Consider the following 17359-nt stretch of genomic DNA (forward strand, 5'->3'; position numbering starts at 1 on the left):
TTTGCCGCCAGATATACTTACTCCTGATGTGTACAATCTGCATAATTTTATATATATATATATATATATATATATATATATATATATATATATATATATATATATATATATATATATATATCTCCATGTGTACTTTTAATTTTTTCATTGCCATTGTAGAACTTTTTCCAATAAAATGTTCCTAAATTAAAAAAAAATAAAAATAATAATTAGCGTATTCTTTTTAGGGACATTTGCCGCCAGAACCCGGAGTGTGAATATTACTTTTCCATTGACGTCCAGGTGGTTCTGAAAAACGCCAGCGTGCTACGGACTCTCATAGAACAGAACAAGTAAGTTGATGACCATAAATACCATGTGGGTGAATGTTGGTAGAAGAAGTTATCCTTTTTCTATGTCTTCCCATCTCTCGTCAGGTCGATCATTGCTCCTATGGTCAGTCGCATTCAGGATCTATGGTCAAACTTTTGGGGTGCGTTGAGTCCAGATGGGTTTTACGCACGGTCGGAGGATTATATCGATATTGTGCAGAGGCAAAGAGTGTAAGTAACGGAGCAAAACTGCAGGGTAATAAATACATTGTCAGAGTAATTGTCCGGAGATCGAGCAGCAGATGGACTTGCGTTATGGGGTACCATCGCTTAGCAAAATGCACCAGTATAATTTTTGGACATGCTGAGGACACCTTTAGGGTATGCTCACACGTTGCGGATTTTGCTGCGGATCCGCAGCAGTTTTCCATGCGTTGTACGGTACCATGTAAACCTATGGAAAACAAAATCCGCAGTGCCCATGCTGCAGAAAATACCGCGCAGAAACGCAGCGTTGTTTATTCCGCAGCATGTCAATTCTTTGTGCAGATTCCGTAGCGGTTTACACCTAATTCATAATAGGAATCCGCAGGTGTAAATCTGCACAAAAAATGCAGGAATTCCACGGATTTTTCAAAAAAGGTGCGGAAAAATCCGCACACTAATCTGCAACGTGGGCACATAGCCTTACTCCTTATGTTTTGAAATGCTTTAGGAAAAAAAAGTTTGTAACTACAGTATAATGCAGCAATTTAAAAAGTTATGCCCAGCAGTGATACCTATTGTATAGCTTTTGGCAGCCCTGTGGTGGGTTAAACATGTCGAGTTGCCCCCAATGAATGATCGTTCCTGTTTTTTTTCAGTGGAATCTGGAATGTTCCGTACATAACCAATGTGTACTTGGTGAAAGGCAGCGTCCTCAGGAAAGCGCTCAGCCTGTACGATCTCTTCCACAGTGGGAGCCTGGACCCGGACATGGCGTTCTGTGACAATCTGCGCAGAAAGGTCAGTAACAGGATCAGATGGAGACGAGCACTTTATTATATTGTGGATGATTTCATTATTATTCCCTCTCACTCCCCCCAAAAAAACTTATCTGCTAGTCGCAAGCGGTCTCCGCTGGTCCAAACTTATGAATGACAGTTCTGACAGCTCCTGTATCAGTAAAGCTTTGGACTTGACAGGTTCTGTTTAAAGGGTAAGTCGGCAAACACGCCATCTACCTGCCAATAAAAAACGGTAAAATCCTATTGGGTGTCCTCACTGGAGCAGCAGGTACAGGGCTAACATGAAGTTACATCCTCCCTGCAGCTGCTAGAATACAGTCATCGGGGAGGAGCAGGGAGCGGTTATACAATAAGTGTGTCTGTAATCACTCGCCAGCACATTGATTGACAGCCTGCATTATTACGCACCGACCCTGTGACTGGAAGCAGCTGGCCACAAAAGAGGCTATAAGTTAATTTTCTACCTGCAGCTGCTGCTTCACTAAGGCAGCCGACCAGGATTAGAATGTTATTTATCCTGTATCTGCAGGTAAATTGTGTGTTTGGACATGATAGTTTTCCTATAAAAAGTTATTTTTGTTGCAGCTGCCAATGATAGAGAAAAGTCCTGTTGTGGTGGTTACATTCTCAGCCATACATGCAATCATTGTTTCCATTCACTGAAGAAAGCAGAGGCTCTGAAGCTGGTGTGGAATTGTTAGAAAGTTTCAGATTTGTATAATATATAATGATAAAGGGGCTTTATGTAGATAAAAGTTTAAAGGTGAAATATCCCACAGCAATTTTACTACTGAAACGAGATTGTGCAAAACCCCAAAAACTGAGCTGGGAGTATAAATTGGTATATATGCAACGCATAGGAGCATGTTCACACAGATAAAATCTAAGATTGAGACCCTGTTGTAAATAAGTACATCAATATTAATAGCACATACAAATAACATAGGGTACTTCATAAACACTGATTTTGATCAGAAAAAGCATAAAAGCCATCCGAGCGTGACAAGGTGTACCCCAATCTGGACAGTCCTAATCTCTGGAATTAAAACCTCGACTCGTGTCTGACAACCTCTGTGACGCTAGTCACTACTCACGGACAAGCCGTGAGGCGGGGTAGCCAAACGTTCCTTGGTCAGACACCAAGAGAGCACATAGTAAACAAAGGGGGAAAAACAAATGCGAAGTCAGGTCGCGGTCCAAGGTCAGAATACCAGGATGACAGCAGATCAGAGCAAAGGGGCTAGGCAAACGGATGCTCAGAACGAGGTCCAAGGTCAGGCAGTGATGGGTCAACAAACAACACAGAAATACAAGGCAAATGTTACATCTGGGACTGACAGCTTAGTTTAGTAGCTGGGTAATCACTTGGAACAGGGAGCACCAGAAGCTGAGTACCTGCCAGTCTCAAATTGGATGGCTGAGCTGTCAGTCAAAATACCAACAGCTCCGCACGCCTCGGCACTAGAATGGACAACTGAGCTGTCAGTCACTGCGTCCAAGACAAACTGATCAGAGGAATCGTGACAACCTCAACGTAGATGGGGGCAGAGAAGAACCGGGGACTGACCATTCAGGCACCCAGCCATGGGAAGCTTTATGAATAAAATGCCCAGTTCATTGGTTTTCATCTTAGATTTTGGTAGTAATTAGTGATGAGCGAATATACTCGTTACTCGAGATTTCTCGAGCATGCTCGGGGGTCCTCCGAGTATTTTTTAGTGCTCGGAGATTGTTTTTATTGCCTTAGATGAATGATTTACAGCTCGCCTGCTGTGGTTGTGTGAAACAACAATTATAGAGAGTACAGACCAGAGGTAGCAGCTTCCATGAAACTGATTTAAGTAGCCGGATCGGGAGGGTTCATGCGCTCTCCGGAATACGACACAATTAGTGGTACAAAAGTTGCAGGTTTATCGTCAGCGTGTTTCACCAACTCCTTCCTGAGGACATATTGTCAGCGTGTTTCACCAACTCCTTCCTGAGGACATATTGTCAGCGTGTTTCCCCAACTCCTTCCTGAGGACATATTGTCAGCGTGTTTCCCCAACTCCTTCCTGAGGACATATTGTCAACGTGTTTCCCCAACTCCTTCCTGAGGACATATTGTCAGCGTGTTTCACCAACTCCTTCCTGAGGACATATTGTCAGCGTGTTTCACCAACTCCTTTCTGAGGACATATTGTCAGCGTGTTTCCCCAACTCCTTCCTGAGGACATATTGTCAGCGTGTTTCCCCAACTCCTTCCTGAGGACATATTGTCAGCGTGTTTCCCCAACTCCTTCCTGAGGACATATTGTCAGCGTGTTTCCCCAACTCCTTCCTGAGGACATATTGTCAGCGTGTTTCACCAACTCCTTTCTGAGGACATATTGTCAGCGTGTTTCCCCAACTCCTTCCTGAGGACATATTGTCAGCGTGTTTCCCCAACTCCTTCCTGAGGACATATTGTCAGCGTGTTTCCCCAACTCCTTCCTGAGGACATATTGTCAGCGTGTTTCCCCAACTCCTTCCTGAGGACATATTGTCAGCGTGTTTCACCAACTCCTTCCTGAGGACATATTGTCAGCGTGTTTCCCCAACTCCTTCCTGAGGACATATTGTCAGCGTGTTTCCCCAACTCCTTCCTGAGGACATATTGTCAGCGTGTTTCCCCAACTCCTTTCTGAGGACATATTGTCAGCGTGTTTCCCCAACTCCTTCCTGAGGACATATTGTCAGCGTGTTTCCCCAACTCCTTCCTGAGGACATATTGTCAGCGTGTTTCACCAACTCCTTCCTGAGGACATATTGTCAGCGTGTTTCACCAACTCCTTCCTGAGGACATATTGTCAGCGTGTTTCACCAACTCCTTCCTGAGGACATATTGTCAGCGTGTTTCACCAACTCCTTCCTGAGGACATATTGTCAGCGTGTTTCACCAACTCCTTCCTGAGGACATATTGTCAGCGTGTTTCCCCAACTCCTTCCTGAGGACATATTGTCAGCGTGTTTCCCCAACTCCTTTCTGAGGACATATTGTCAGCGTGTTTCCCCAACTCCTTCCTGAGGACATATTGTCAGCGTGTTTCACCAACTCCTTCCTGAGGACATATTGTCAGCGTGTTTCACCAACTCCTTCCTGAGGACATATTGTCAGCGTGTTTCCCCAACTCCTTCCTGAGGACATATTGTCAGCGTGTTTCCCCAACTCCTTTCTGAGGACATATTGTCAGCGTGTTTCCCCAACTCCTTCCTGAGGACATATTGTCAGCGTGTTTCCCCAACTCCTTCCTGAGGACATATTGTCAGCGTGTTTCACCAACTCCTTCCTGAGGACATATTGTCAGCGTGTTTCACCAACTCCTTCCTGAGGACATATTGTCAGCGTGTTTCACCAACTCCTTCCTGAGGACATATTGTCAGCGTGTTTCACCAACTCCTTCCTGAGGAGATATTGTCAGCGTGTTTCCCCAACTCCTTTCTGAGGACATATTGTCAGCGTGTTTCCCCAACTCCTTCCTGAGGACATATTGTCAGCGTGTTTCACCAACTCCTTCCTGAGGACATATTGTCAGCGTGTTTCACCAACTCCTTTCTGAGGACAAATTTGCCCTTTGTAGCAGCTTCATAGTTTTTCCCTCCAGATGAAGCATCTTCCTATTATAATCACATTATCATTCACTTTCAGGGGGTCTTCATGTTTGTGACCAACAGACAGTTATTTGGCCACATCCTGACCTTGGAAAACTATAAGACGGCTCACCTCCACAACGACCTGTGGCAGATATTTCAGAACATCCAGGTAAGAAGCTTTTATCCTACAGGAATAACGATGACATTGGAAATTTAATCATCGACATTAACGAAAAACTTTTTTTTCTAATTTGCAGGATTGGAAAGAAAAATACATTCACCCCAATCACACATTTGCCCTGAAAGGCAAACTGATAGAATCGGTGAGTCTTGGGCTCAAATTTTGCAATTTCAATTTGTTTTTTTCCCTAATTAAATGGTCCATACGTTCCAATGCATTTTCTGTCTGAGCCATTAAATATGAGAATAGTGGCTGATCGAGGCTCTCCTCCTGTTCACTACTACAACGGGGCAGATTCTAATGGGCACAAATCAGAGTTTAGGAGATTCTGAAATTTAAAAAAAAAATTGACATTTAAGTGCAGCAAATATTTTTTTTTTCTTTTCTGTCCTCAGCCGTGTCCAGATGTGTACTGGTTTCCATTATTTACTGAGACTGCATGTGATGAACTTGTGGAGGAAATGGAAAACTATGGCCAATGGTCAGGAGGAAATAACCAGGTAAAGGATTAAATAACTGCCCTAAAACATAATTGTCTAATATAGTGATGTTATTATTAGTGATTGTCAGTAGGTGGCGCTGTTGTCTATCAGCATGAGTACAAGTCTGGTGCCACCTACAGTCTATGAGAGGGTATTACATTAAAACATTTTACTCTTGCAGGATGCGAGATTGCAAGGGGGATATGAAAATGTCCCAACGATTGATATTCACATGAACCAAATTAGTTATGAGAAGGAATGGCAAAAATTCCTGCTGGACTTTGTGGCCCCCATTACAGAGAAAATGTTTCCAGGTTATTATACTCAGGTAGGTACCACTGTGGAGTAAGGGGGACGAGTCTGAGTCTAAGTGGCATTTACTGGACAGTCCTTTTTTGTTACAAGAGTCCCCCAAAGATAAGGTTGCCCCAGTGTATTCCACCACTGACACCCCCAGAGGTCAGCTGTATTCTGTAGGCGGCACTGAACAACTGGGCAAATGTTCAATTCCCCTGCAGCGCCACCAGAGGAAAAAAGTATTATTACACCCTACTAATGCCAGTGACGACTGTGTCTGTAAGACACAAAGTAGCCAATCACATGTGTATATATGAGGGTATGAGACTGTCCTTAAAGGTAATGTGTGTTGTTTGTGTTTGTTTAACCCCTTCAAGACCCAGCCTATTTTGACCTTAAAGACCTTGCCGTTTTTTGCAATTCTGACCAGTGTCCCTTTATGAGGTAATAACTCAGGAACGCTTCAACGGATCCTAGCGGTTCTGAGATTGTTTTTTCGTGACATATTGGGCTTCATGTTAGTGGTAAATTTAGGTCAATAAATTCTGCATTTATTTGTGATAAACACGGAAATTTGGCGAAAATTTTGAAAATTTCGCAATTTTCACATTTTGAATTTTTATTCTGTTAAACCAGAGAGATATGTGACACAAAATAGTTAATAAATAACATTTCCCACATGTTTACTTTACATCAGCACAATTTTGGAAACAAAATTTTTTTTTGTTAGGAAGTTATAAGGGTTAAAATTCGACCAGCGATTTGTCATTTTTACAACGAAATTTACAAAACCATTTTTTTTAGGGACCACCTCACATTTGAAGTCAGTTTGAGGGGTCTATATGGCTGAAAATACCCAAAAGTGACACCATTCTAAAAACTGCACCCCTCAAGGTACTCAAAACCACATTCAAGAAGTTTATTAACCCTTCAGGTGCTTCACAGCAGCAGAAGCAACATGGAAGGAAAAAATGAACATTTAACTTTTTAGTCACAAAAATTATCTTTTAGCAACAATTTTTTTATTTTCCCAATGGTAAAAGGAGAAACTGAACCACGAACGTTGTTGTCCAATTTGTCCTGAGTACGCTGATACCTCATATGTGGGGGTAAACCACTGTTTTGGCGCACGGCAGGGCTTGGAAGGGAAGGAGCGCCATTTGACTTTTTGAATCAAAAATTGGCTCCACTCTTTAGCGGACACCATGTCACGTTTGGAGAGCCCCCGTGTGCCTAAAAATTGGAGCTCCCCCACACGTGACCCCATTTTGGAAACTAGACGCCCCAAGGAACTTATCTAGATGCATAGTGAGCACTTTGAACCCCCAGGTGCTTCACAAATTGATCCGTAAAAATGAAAAAGTACTTTTTTTTCACAAAAAAATTCTTTTAGCCTCAATTTTTTCATTTTCACATGGGCAACAGGATAAAATGGATCCTAAAATGTGTTGGGCAATTTCTCCTGAGTACACCAATACCTCACATGTGGAGGTAAACCACTGTTTGGGCACATGGTAAGGCTCGGAAGGGAAGGAGCGCCATTTGACTTTTTGAATGAAAAATTATTTCCATCGTTAGCGGACACCATGTCGCGTTTGGATAGCTCCTGTGTGCCTAAACATTGGCGCTCCCCCACAAGTGACCCCATTTTGGAAACTAGACCCCCCAAGGAACTAATTTAGATGCCTAGTGAGCACTTTAAACCCTCAGGTGCTTCACAAATTGATCTGTAAAAATGAAAAAGTAATTTTTTTTCACAAAAAAATTCTTTTCGCCTCAATTTTTTCATTTTCACATGGGCAGTAGGATAAAATGGATCATAAAATTTGTTGGGCAATTTCTCCCGAGTACGCTGATACCTCATATGTGGGGGTAAACCACTGTTTGGGCACTCGGCAGGGCTCGGAAGAGAAGGCGTGCCATTTGACTTTTTGAATGGAAAATTAGCTCCAATTGTTAGCGGACACCATGTCGCGTTTGGAGAGCCCCTGTGTGCCTAAACATTGGAGCTCCCCCACAAGTGACCCCATTTTGGAAACTAGACCCCCCAAGGAACTTATCTAGATGCATATTGAGCACTTTAAACCCCCAGGTGCTTCACAGAAGTTTATAACGCAGAGCCATGAAAATAAAAAATAATTTTTCTTTCCTCAAAAATGATTTTTTAGCCTGGAATTTCCTATTTTGCCAAGGATAATAGGAGAAATTGGACCCCAAATATTGTTGTCCAGTTTGTCCTGAGTACGCTGATACCCCATATGTGGGGGTAAACCACTGTTTGGGCGCACGGCAGGGCTCGGAAGGGATGGCACGCCATTTGGCTTTTTAAATGGAAAATTAGCTCCAATCATTAGCGGACACCATGTCACGTTTGGAGAGCCCCTGTGTGCCTAAACATTGGAGATCCCCCAGAAATGACACCATTTTAGAAACTAGACCCCCAAAGGAACTAATCTAGATGTGTGGTGAGGACTTTGAACCCCCAAGTGCTTCACAGAAGTTTATAACGCAGAGCCATGAAAATTAAAAAAAAAATTATTTTCTCAAAAATGATCTTTTAGCCTGCAATTTTTTATTTTCCCAAGGGTAACAGGAGAAATTTGACCCCAAAAGTTGTTGTCCAGTTTCTCCTGAGTACGCTGATACCCCATATGTGGGGGTAAATCACTGTTTGGGCACATGCCGGGGCTCGGAAGTGAAGTAGTGACGTTTTGAAATGCAGACTTTGATGGAATGCTCTGTGGGCGTCACGTTGCGTTTGCAGAGCCCCTGATGTGGCTTAACAGTAGAAACCCCCCACAAGTGACCCCATTTTGGAAACTAGACCCCCAAAGGAACTTATCTAGATGTGTGGTGAGCACTTTGAACCCCCAAGTGCTTCATAGAAGTTTATAATGCAGAGCCGTGAAAATAATAAATACGTTTTCTTTCCTCAAAAATAATTATTTAGCCCAGAATTTTTTAATTTTCCCAAGGGTAACAGGAGAAATTTGACCCCAATATTTGTTGTCCAGTTTCTCCTGAGTACGGTGATACCCCATATGTGGGGGTAAACTACTGTTTGGGCACATGCCGGGGCTTGGAATTGAAGTAGTGACGTTTTGAAATGCAGACTTTGATGGAATGCTCTGCGGGCGTCACGTTGCGTTTGCAGAGCTCCTGATGTGCCTAAACAGTAGAAACCCCCCACAAGTGACCCCATTTTGGAAACTAGACCCTGAAAGGAACTTATCTAGATGTGTGGTGAGCACTTTGAACCCCCAAGTGCTTCATAGACGTTTATAATGCAGAGCCGTGAAAATAATAAATACGTTTTCTTTCCTCAAAAATAATTATTTAGCCCAGAATTTTTTATTTTCCCAAGGGTTACAGGAGAAATTGGACCCCAAAAGTTGTTGTCCAGTTTCTCCTGAGTACGCTGATACCCCATATGTGGGGGTAAACCACTGTTTGGGCACACGTCGGGGCTCAGAAGGGAAGTAGTGACTTTTGAAATGCAGACTTTGATGGAATGGTCTGCGGGTGTCACGTTGCATTTGCAGAGCCCCTGGTGTGCCTAAACAGTAGAAACCCCCCACAAGTGACCCCATTTTAGAAACTAGACCCCCCAAGGAACTTATCTAGATATGTGGTGAGCACTTTGAACCCCCAAGTGCTTCACAGACGTTTACAACGCAGAGCCATGAAAATAAAAAATCATTTTTCTTTCCTCAAAAATTATGTTTTAGCAAGCATTTTTTTAGATTCACAAGGGTAACAGGAGAAATTGGACCCCAGTAATTGTTGCGCAGTTTGTCCTGAGTATGCTGGTACCCCATATGTGGGGGTAAACCACTGTTTGGGCACACGTCAGGGCTCGGAAGTGAGGGAGCACCATTTGACTTTTTGAATACGAGATTGGCTGGAATCAATGGTGGCGCCATGTTGCGTTTGGAGACCCCTGATGTGCCTAAACAGTGGTAACCCCTCAATTCTAACTCCAACACTAACCCCAACACACCCCTAACCCTAATCCCAACTGTAGCCATAATCCTAATCACAACCCTAACCCCAACACACCCCTAACCACAACACTAACCCCAACACACCCCTAACCACAACCCTAATTCCAACCCTAACCCTAAGGCTATGTGCCCACGTTGCGGATTCGTGTGAGATATTTCCGCACCATTTTTGAAAAATCTGCGGGTAAAAGGCACTGTGTTTTACCTGCGGATTTTCCGCGGATTTCCAGTGTTTTTTGTGCGGATTTCACCTGCGGATTCCTATTGAGGAACAGGTGTAAAACGCTGCGGAATCCGCACAAAGAATTGACATGCTGCGGAAAATACAACGCAGCGTTCCCGCGCGGTATTTTCCGCACCATGGGCACAGCGGATTTGGTTTTTCATATGTTTACATGGTACTGTAAACCTGATGGAACACTGCTGCGAATCCGCAGCGGCCAATCCGCAGCCAAATCCGCACAGTGTGCACATAGCCTAATTCTAAAGGTATGTGCACATGCTGCGGAAAACGCTGCGGATCCGCAGCAGTTTCCCATGAGTTTACAGTTCAATGTAAACCTATGGGAAACAAAAATCGCTGTACACATGCTGCGGAAAAACTGCACGGAAACGCAGCGGTTTACATTCCGCAGCATGTCACTTCTTTGTGCGGATTCCGCAGCGGTTTTACAACTGCTCCAATAGAAAATCGCAATTGTAAAACCGCAGTGAAATGCGCAGAAAAAAACGCGGTAAATCCGCCATAAATCCGCAGCGGTTTAGCACTGCGGATTTATCAAATCCGCAGCGGAAAAATCCGCAGAGGACCAGAATACGTGTGCACATTCCTAACCCTAACCCTAGCCCTAACCCTACCCCTAACCCTACCCCTAGCCCTAACCCTACCCCTACCCCTAACCCTAACCCTACCCCTAACCCTAACCCTATTCTAACATTAGTGGAAAAAAAAAATTTTCTTTATTTTTTTATTGTCCCTACCTATGGGGGTGACAAAGGGGGGGGGGGGTCATTTATTATTTTTTTTATTTTGATCACTGAGATAGATTATATCTCAGTGATCAAAATGCACTTTGGAACGAATCTGCCGGCCGGCAGATTCGGCGGGCGCACTGCGCATGCGCCCGCCATTTTGGAAGATGGCGGCGCCCGGGAGAAGACGGACGGGACCACGGCTGGATCGGTAAGTATGATAGGGTGGGGGGGGACCACGGGGGGGGGATCGGAGCACGGGGGGGGGGAATCGGAGCGCGGGGGGGTGGAACGGAGCGCGGGGGGCGTGGAACGGAGCACGGGGGGGCTGGAATGGAGCACGGGGGGGTGGAACGGAGCACGGGGGGGGGTGGATCAGAGTGCAGGGGGGGTGATTGGAGCACGGGGGGGTGATTGGAGCACGGGGGGAGCGGGCACGAGCACGGGGGGGAGCGGAGCACTGGACGGAGGGGAGCCGGAGCAGTGTACCGGCCAGATCGGGGGGGTGGGGGGGCGATCGGAGGGGTGGGGTGGGGGCACACTAGTATTTCCAGCCATGGCCGATGATATTTCAGCATCGGCCATGGCTGGATTGTAATATTTCACCCGTTATAATGGGTGAAATATTACAAATCGCTCTGATTGGCAGTTTCACTTTCAACAGCCAATCAGAGCGATCGTAGCCACGAGGGGGTGAAGCCACCCCCCCGGGCTAAACTACCACTCCCCCTGTCCCTGCAGATCGGGTGAAATGGGAGTTAACCCTTTCACCCGATCTGCAGGGACGCGATCTTTCCATGACGCCGCATAGGCGTCATGGGTCGGAATGGCACCGACTTTCATGACGCCTACGTGGCGTCATGGGTCGGGAAGGGGTTAAAAAAAAAATCTTTACATTTTCATCTTTGGAAAAAAAAAAAAAACAACCTCCTAACCACCAAAAAAACATACAAACACATATTACTCTTGCAGTTTTCACTGTGGTCACTGAGCCTACATAAATAGATAACACAGGATCCACCATTCACAATAGGGGATGTCACAGCTCACCTCCTCCTCCTGTATAATGACCGATAACACCTCTATATACAGTAGATAACACAGGATCCACCATTCACAATAGGGGATGTCACAGCTCTCCTCCTCCTCCTCCTCCTGTACAATGACTGAAAACACCTCTATATACAGTAGATAACACAGGATCCACCACTCAAAATAGGTGATATCACAGTTCACCTTCTCCTCCTGTACAATGACTGATAACACCTCTATACACAGTAGATAACACAGGATCCACCATTCACAATAGGTGATGTCACAGCTCACCTCCTCCTCCTGTACAATGACTGAAAACACCTCTATATACAGTAGATAACACAGGATCCACCATTCACAACAGGTGATGTCACAGCTCACCTCCTCCTCCTGTACAATGACTGATAACACATCTATATACAGTAGATAACACAGGATCCACCATTCACAACAGGTGATGTCACAGCTCACCTCCTCCTCCTGTACAATGACTGATAACACCTCTATATACAGTAGATAACACAGGATCCACCATTCACAACAGGTGATGTCACAGCTCACCTCCTCCTCCTGTACAATGACTGATAACACCTCTATATACAGTAGATAATACAGGATCCCCCTTTCACAATAGGTGATGTCACAGCTCACCTCCTCCTACTGTACAATGACTGACAACACCTATATACAGTAGATAATACAGTATATCACCTAGCATCCACCTGTCACAGTAGGTGATATCACAGCTCACCTCCTCCTCCTGTACAATGACCTTGCCCTTTGCACACTGCTCTCAGAGGATGCACCCTATACTCTCCCATACAATCCAATGAATACCTCTCAATGTGGTTGCAGTAAAGTGAATTCTGAATGCTGCTAACAGTTGGTCACATGAGATGCTGACGCCATATTTCTGTACATCAAATAGAAAAAAATAAATCAGAAAGCGACTACACTTGACAATGAGTAGCAGTAACATAGGCGATACATTTCCTGTGACTCCTCATTTTTGTATATACTTTTGCAGGCTCAGTTTGATTTGGCGTTTGTCGTACGGTACAAACCCGATGAGCAGCCGTCTCTTGTCCCGCACCACGACGCCTCGACCTTCACTATTAATGTAGCACTGAACAGCGTGGGAAAGGATTACGAGGTCAGTAAAAAAAAAAAATGTCTGTCTGATGACTTTAGTTTATCTTGATGCTTTGGCTTGTAGCGATTGTGTTTGCAGCACATTTACATGCGCCAATAGCGCGTGTAGTCATCTAACAACCTGCTCACAGGCCAGCCGCACTTCTATCCAATTAATAGGATGGTTTAGCATACCTTGTTATCGGCAGCACATTTCCTGATAACACAGGACGATGTGCTGCCGAGAACAAATATTAAAAAAAACATCTCTCCTGATGAATGAGCTTTTTGTTTTGATTTGGCGATTGCTAACTGGTCTAAATGGGTCTTAACACTATAACTAATAATGAATAGGTGTTTGGAGTCCTGGCTCTGAGGACTCTGCATACATAGGCCGTCACAGGAGCTGCCAACATCTACTCAAAACCCTCTTGGAATGAGGGATCATCTGTATCAGAAGATTTAGAATTGTTAGATCCTTACCATGTTTTTTTTTGCAGGGAGGTGGCTGCAAATTCCTCCGCTACAACTGTTCCATAACGGCCCCGAGGAAAGGATGGGCCTTGATGCACCCCGGACGACTCACCCATTACCACGAGGGGCTCCCCACCACGAAAGGAACCCGATACATCGCAGTGTCCTTCGTGGATCCTTAAACTGAACACTTGTCTTACAAGAACTCGAGAGAAGTTACAATGTAACACTGATAAAGTATGATGAGGTTGAGGCCGTGTTAGCAATTAGCGGGTGGCATAATTAGCATTATCGTTTTGGATAAATACCCTATGAGTCTGTGAAAATTCATAACCGAGCAGACAGACTCTCAGTGACCACACCTCGGCAGCGAAAAATGGCGAATACCATCAGGATTCTTTTATTTTTTTCTATATATGTATGTATATGTGCTTTGTTCTCCATGTTTCCCCTGATACAATTAGTTCCTGTATATTGCTTCACACTTACCAATTGAGGCCAATTTTAGCCCACGCATGAAAACTAAGTGTGAACTGAGCCTAACCAGGGCAATCTGTGTATTACTGATCTGAAAAGTCCTCCACGAGATAACCTTACCCCTGCACAAGCAATGCCGTGCAAAACATTATGAAAGATGCAAATTACAGTTATATGAAAAAGTTTGGGCACCCCTATTAATCTTAAGCTTAATGTTTTATAAAAAAAAATTGTTTTTTTTGCAACAGCTATTTCAGTTTCATATATCTAATAACTTTTGGACACAGTAATGTTTCTGCCTTGAAATGAGGTTTATTGTACTAACAGAAAATGTGCAATCTGCATTCAAACAAAATTTGACAGGTGCATAAGTATGGGCACCCTTATCATTTTCTTGTTTTAAATACTCCTGACTTACTAAAGCACTTTTTTTGGTTGTCTAACCTCATTGAGCTTTGAGCTTCATCGCCAGGTGTATGCAATCATGAGAAAAGCTACTTAAAGTGGCCACTTGAAAGTTGTTCTCCTGTTTGAATCTCCCCTTTAGAGTGGCATCATGGGCTCCTCAAAACATCTGTCTAATGATCTGAAAACAAAGATTATTCAACATAGTTGTTCAGGAGAAGGATACAAAAAGCTGTCTCAGAGATTTAACCTGTCAAATTCCACTGTGAGGAACATAGTAAGGAAATGGAAGAACACAGGTAGAGTTCTTGTTCAGGCCAGAAGTGGCAGGCCAAGAAAAACATCAGAAAGGCAGAGAAGAAGAATGGTGAGATCAGTCATTCTGGATTTATTAATATGCAGATTAGTTATGTAGCTCGTTAGCTATAGTTCTTTTCCCCATTGAGAAGCGAGTGTGTGCCCTCCAGTTCACCTAAATTACAGATCACTAACATTTTGGCCGAGCAGCTGGTGCAGCAATAGCCTCTCCCCATGGTTTGCAGTATCCCTCTTTGCTTGCGCAGGGAAATGTTATTTCACGTTTAGAGAAGTTGAGTCTGCGCTTATTAGCAGCGTCTTTATATCATCAGAAGTATTGATAGATGTTTATTTATTGCCTTCGGTTGCAGGTGTTCTCTATGTACAAGCATCAGCTCTATTGTAGCATATGTATATAAAAAGTTACTGATACAAAAACTTGGCTAAAAAGCGCAGAATGGCAACTTGTTTTCGGTAATAAAGGTGGAAAGCTCGGCTGACGTCACCTCCCGCCATGTTTGTTCTCCTGGTCCGTGTCCTCTGGGCTGTTATTTTATGCATTGGGTTTTGGAGCGTCGGAGATTTGATATTTGTATATTTTGTAACACGCAGCAGATGGATCTAGAAACCGTGCCCTGGTCACAGTCATCACACCCTCAGTGTCTCTACAAGAACCTTTACTGTCTGTACAGTTTGTCAGGACTTTTACATTAAAAGACTTGTTATTTTGTCAGTGAATTGTTGTTTGTGTTTTATTTTGCATCTAAATATGGAGATGGATAGACCTGGATGAATGGGGCTGGATCCGAAACTCGGGGGTGCGGACCCGGAACTAAAAGTCATTTGAAGATTTGTTCTCTAGTATTCGGGATACAGATCCGCCTGGTTATAGCACTAGTAACATGTCTAGTCGATACAGCTGAAAGTAATGGAGGACGCTCACTCTCCCATGATTCTTACTTGGCATCTGACGTCTCAGCGCAGCAGGCGCGATGATGTCACTACATGGCGTCCGCTATGCTAAGATGTGCAAGCCACTTCAGAGCGCTCGCTGCAGAGACCGGAGCAGCGGGTCAACACGGAGGAGAGGTGAATTGTTTTTTTTCTGAGTAAATTGTGGTGGCCATAATACTGTATGGAGAACTATAAGGAGCGCATTATACTGTATGAAGGAGTATAAGGAGTGCATTACACTGTATGGAGGACTATGGGGAGCGCATTACACTATATGGAGGCCTATGGAGCACATTATACTGTGTGGAGGACTATGAAGAGTTCATTATACCATATGGAGGACTATAGTGAGCACATTATGCTATATGGAAGACTATGGAGTGCATTATACTGTATGGAGGACTATAGTGAGCGCATTATACTGTATGGAGGACTATGGGGAGCACATTATACTATATGGAGGACTGTGGGAAGCACAATATACTGTATGGAGGTCTATGGAGAATGCAGTATACTGTATGGAGGACTATGAGGAGTGCATTGTACTATAATGAGGTCTATAGGGAGTGCATTATATGGAGGACTATGGGGAGAGCATTATACTGTATGGAGGGCTATGGGGAGCGCATTATACTATATGCATTATACTATACTATAATGAGGCCTATGGTGAGTGCATCATACTATATGGAAGACTATGGTGCGCGCATCATACTATATGGGGAGCGCAATATACTATATGGAGGACTTTGGGACACACAATATACTGTATTGAGGACTATGGAGAGTGCAGTGTACTGTATGGAAGACTGGGGAATGCTGTATGGAGGATTATGGGAACTACAGTATACTGTATGGAGGAATATAGGGAGCACATTATACTGTATGGAGAACCATGTGGGGTGCATTATACTGTATAGAGGACTATAGGGAGTGCATTATACTATACAAAGGACTATAGGGAGTGGATTATACTGTATGTAGGACTATAGGGAGCGCATTATACTGTATGTAGGACTATAGGGAGCGCATTATACTTTATGGAGGACTATGGGGGGGCAATATACTATATGGAGGACTATGAGGAGTGCAATACACTATATGGAAGACTATGGGGTGCAGTATATTACATGGAGGATTATGGGGTGCATTATACAATATGGGGAACTAAAGGGTCCATTATACTATATGGAGAGCGTTGTGGGAACTATTATATTTGGAGGGCATTATACTGTATGCAAGAAAATATACAGTGTGAAGGTTTGTGTGGGGTCCATCATACTGTGTGGAGGGCTAGTGGGGGCCATTATATAGTGTGGTGAGGTGTGGGGGCTATTGTACTCTATGTGGGATCCATTTTACAGTACTGCATGGAGGACTATGTGGGGGTCACAGTAGTGAGATCATACTATATTGGGATCGCCATACTTTTCCGGGGAAGTTGAGGTGGGTTACAGTAGGATAATCATATTGGCGTGTGGAGGGTACTGAAGAGGAATTCACTCTGGGCGTATGGGTGTATCGTACAGTGTTTAGAGGACTCCTTTGTTGGGATCATACTTTTTGGGTGCAACGAAAGGGAAGTCTTGGGCTTCTACACCCCTGCTTAGTGTTGTCCCTAAATCATGGAGGTCATACAAAATACTAGATGTAGTAGTTTTTGATGTGGGGTGTACTCATTTTTTGCATCAACTAATTTGAGTAAAACTGAAGATTCTTG

At 43.9% G+C, this 17359-nt stretch overlaps 1 protein-coding gene across 1 annotated transcript in view; it reads left to right on the plus strand.

Moving 5' to 3' along the window:
• Positions 1-15423, plus strand: part of PLOD1 (procollagen-lysine,2-oxoglutarate 5-dioxygenase 1) — a 36854-nt gene extending 21431 nt beyond the window's left edge. The window contains exons 11-19 of the mRNA XM_069742198.1: positions 228-332; positions 417-542; positions 1175-1316; positions 4986-5099; positions 5188-5253; positions 5507-5611; positions 5775-5921; positions 12929-13054; positions 13533-15423. Of these exons, the coding sequence (XP_069598299.1) occupies positions 228-332; positions 417-542; positions 1175-1316; positions 4986-5099; positions 5188-5253; positions 5507-5611; positions 5775-5921; positions 12929-13054; positions 13533-13688 (1087 nt within the window). The 3' untranslated portion in view covers positions 13689-15423. The remainder of the gene's footprint in view (positions 1-227; positions 333-416; positions 543-1174; positions 1317-4985; positions 5100-5187; positions 5254-5506; positions 5612-5774; positions 5922-12928; positions 13055-13532) is intronic.
• Positions 15424-17359: the final 1936 nt, after the last annotated feature.

The sequence above is a fragment of the Ranitomeya imitator genome, chromosome 10 (genome assembly GCF_032444005.1).
Source record: "Ranitomeya imitator isolate aRanImi1 chromosome 10, aRanImi1.pri, whole genome shotgun sequence".
In the NCBI taxonomy this organism is placed as follows: domain Eukaryota; kingdom Metazoa; phylum Chordata; class Amphibia; order Anura; family Dendrobatidae; genus Ranitomeya; species Ranitomeya imitator.